General features: G+C 44.0%; 1 protein-coding gene across 1 annotated transcript in view; it reads left to right on the top strand.

Annotated features, from left to right (window-relative positions):
* The window catches only part of CD160 (CD160 molecule), a 16,494-nt gene that overhangs the window by 10,895 nt on the left and 3,217 nt on the right, over positions 1–2,382 (top strand). Inside the window, 2 exon segments of the mRNA XM_012643428.1 lie at positions 50–191; positions 1,881–2,198. Coding sequence (XP_012498882.1) covers positions 119–191; positions 1,881–2,198 — 391 coding nt within the window. The 5' untranslated portion in view covers positions 50–118.

A 2,382-nucleotide genomic window follows, 5' to 3' on the forward strand; every position in this document is an offset into this window, starting at 1 on the left:
GCTCGGAGCCCTGGAAGGCTTTGTCTAGTGGATCCCCCTGTGCTTTCAGGAGAGCGAGGCAAGGACCAGCAGAGTCAACACGTGCTTCTAGTTCCCGGGCCTGCTAACGACGTGCAGGATGCTGACGGCATCTGGCAGAGGCTGCTGTGCCCTGGCGATCCTGCTGGCATTTGTGGACATCCAACCTGGTGGTGAGGACAGACTCAAGAGCAGAGACAGCCACCGGGGAGAATATTGGGCTCACAGGGAGGGATGGATCCCCTGTTTTTTTCTGGTGGGGAAGAAAAGGACTCACTCTTCTTGACACTAATGAAAGAGTAAAAACTATAATGTCTTTTTCTTTATTGTTAGAACTAATACTATTGCCTCTCCATCAGACATTCTGCCTCTGCTACATGTTGCAAAGAGCCTAGTAATCAATCTAAAGTTCCTTCAGGCTTTTATATGATGAAATCCAGGTTTGAGATCCACATACTACAGTCTTTGTCAACTTTACCAACCAGTTTAACCAGTCTGTGCCTCAGTTTACTTATAAAATGGGAATAATCATACCTGTCTCTATGGCTATACCAAGAATTAGATATATAGGAAAGCACTTTAATAGAGACCCTATAAAAGTCCCAATGAGAGAGTGGAAATAAAATATAAACCATTGATGAGTTGATGAATGGCTGGGATTGCACCCCCCTCAAGCCCATAAACTACTCTTCTAAGAGGGTGGCATTTAACATCTATGGGGCAGCTGCCATCTCTGCCTCAACATTTTCACGTCAGTGAATTGAGTTTAACAGGTATACCAAGGAGAGTCATACAAGCAAAAACAAGTCTCAGGGGTTCAACCTGCTGAGCGAGTGGGGAAGGGGAGTGGCAGCCTCTGCATCTGTCTGGTGAGTTTTTAGCAGGGAGCCGGATTTAACCAAGGCTGGAGTTTTGCAAGGAATCCTGATGGAGGTAATAAAGCTACAGGAGCTGAGGGTGGATATAAGGGAGTGATTATAGCAGTGTACTACAAGATATAAACTGCATAAGGAAGTGAAGTTGTGAAGAGAGTCAGGGACAGTAAAAAGGTGGTAGGGTCAATGGATTGGAAAATTAGGAGGTAAGAGATCCCCACTGGGCCAAGGCATTATCCTAGGTTAACCCAACTGTCTGTTTTCTCCACTTCCGTATCTAGGCTGTAGATTACTTATGGAGACAATTATAAGGTCTTCAGATTGGCACCATCAAAGAGTTGTGGTCTTTGGATATCAATGGTCCCTCAATAATTTGTCTGTTTCTCCAATCAATTCTCACTCCAATTCCAGATGGTGGCTTTTTTTAATCTTTGGTGTTTCCATGACATTTCTGAACCTCTCATTTGATAGAAAAACTTTTACTCATCCTTCAATTATCAACTAAAGCACTAAATTCTCTGTGAAGTTTTCCTGATTCGTCCAAACTCAGGAATCTCTGCAATTATAGTAAATGTAGAAGTGGATTGTAATTTTTTGCAACTCTGTCTTTACATTAGGCTCTAAGGTTTTTGAGAATAGGCCTCGTGTTTTATTGCTCACAGCCCTAGCAGCACCGTGGTTGGCACAGTGGATGCCTAAACATATTTGTTAAAGGAAAGAACAAATAAACAACTCTATGAATGAATGAAAGCTCTATTTGTTTAGTCCCTTAACTCTCATTTTCCAAAAGAATAAAAACTACTGCCAAAGGAGTTAGGTAACGTGCCTATAGTCACACAGCCAAAGACAGATTTAGAATTTGTTTCCTGTCCACCAGCGTCACTGCCAGGTTGAACTCTAGTATCTCTAATGGTAAACGGCAGTTATGGTGACATTCAAGGAACTCTACCTGGCCCTCCATGGGTAATTCTTCCCTTCCCATTCCAGGATGCATAAACATCACCAGCTCAGCTTCCCAGGAAGGAAAGCGACTAAACCTAATCTGTACTGTGTGGCATAAGAAAGAAGAGGCTGAGGGATTTATAGTGTTTTTGTGCAAGGACAGGCCTGGGAACTGTTCCCCAGAGACCAGCTTGGAACAGCTGAGACTTAAACGTGATCCTGGTGTTGGTGAAAAATCATCTCAGTTGGTGTTCACCATAAATCAAGCCACACCGTTGGACAGTGGGACCTACCAGTGTTGTGCCCAAAGTCAGAAGTCAGATATCCGTCTTCAGGGCCACTTTTTCTCCATTCTGGTCACAGGTGAGTCCCTAATATTACTCCTAAGGCAACCAGGTGGGACAGCGAGCAGGGCTGACAGCTGGAGATACAAGTAGATGTTTCAGGTCCTAGATTGGCAGTTTCCTTCTTGGGAAGAGTCCTTCCCATTACTCAATGCTTTTCCATCACTCCTACTGGCAGATGCTGCCTCTCTTCAAAGCACATG

The sequence above is a fragment of the Propithecus coquereli genome, unplaced genomic scaffold (genome assembly GCF_000956105.1).
Source record: "Propithecus coquereli isolate 6110/MARCELLA unplaced genomic scaffold, Pcoq_1.0 Scaffold197, whole genome shotgun sequence".
Classification (NCBI taxonomy): domain Eukaryota; kingdom Metazoa; phylum Chordata; class Mammalia; order Primates; family Indriidae; genus Propithecus; species Propithecus coquereli.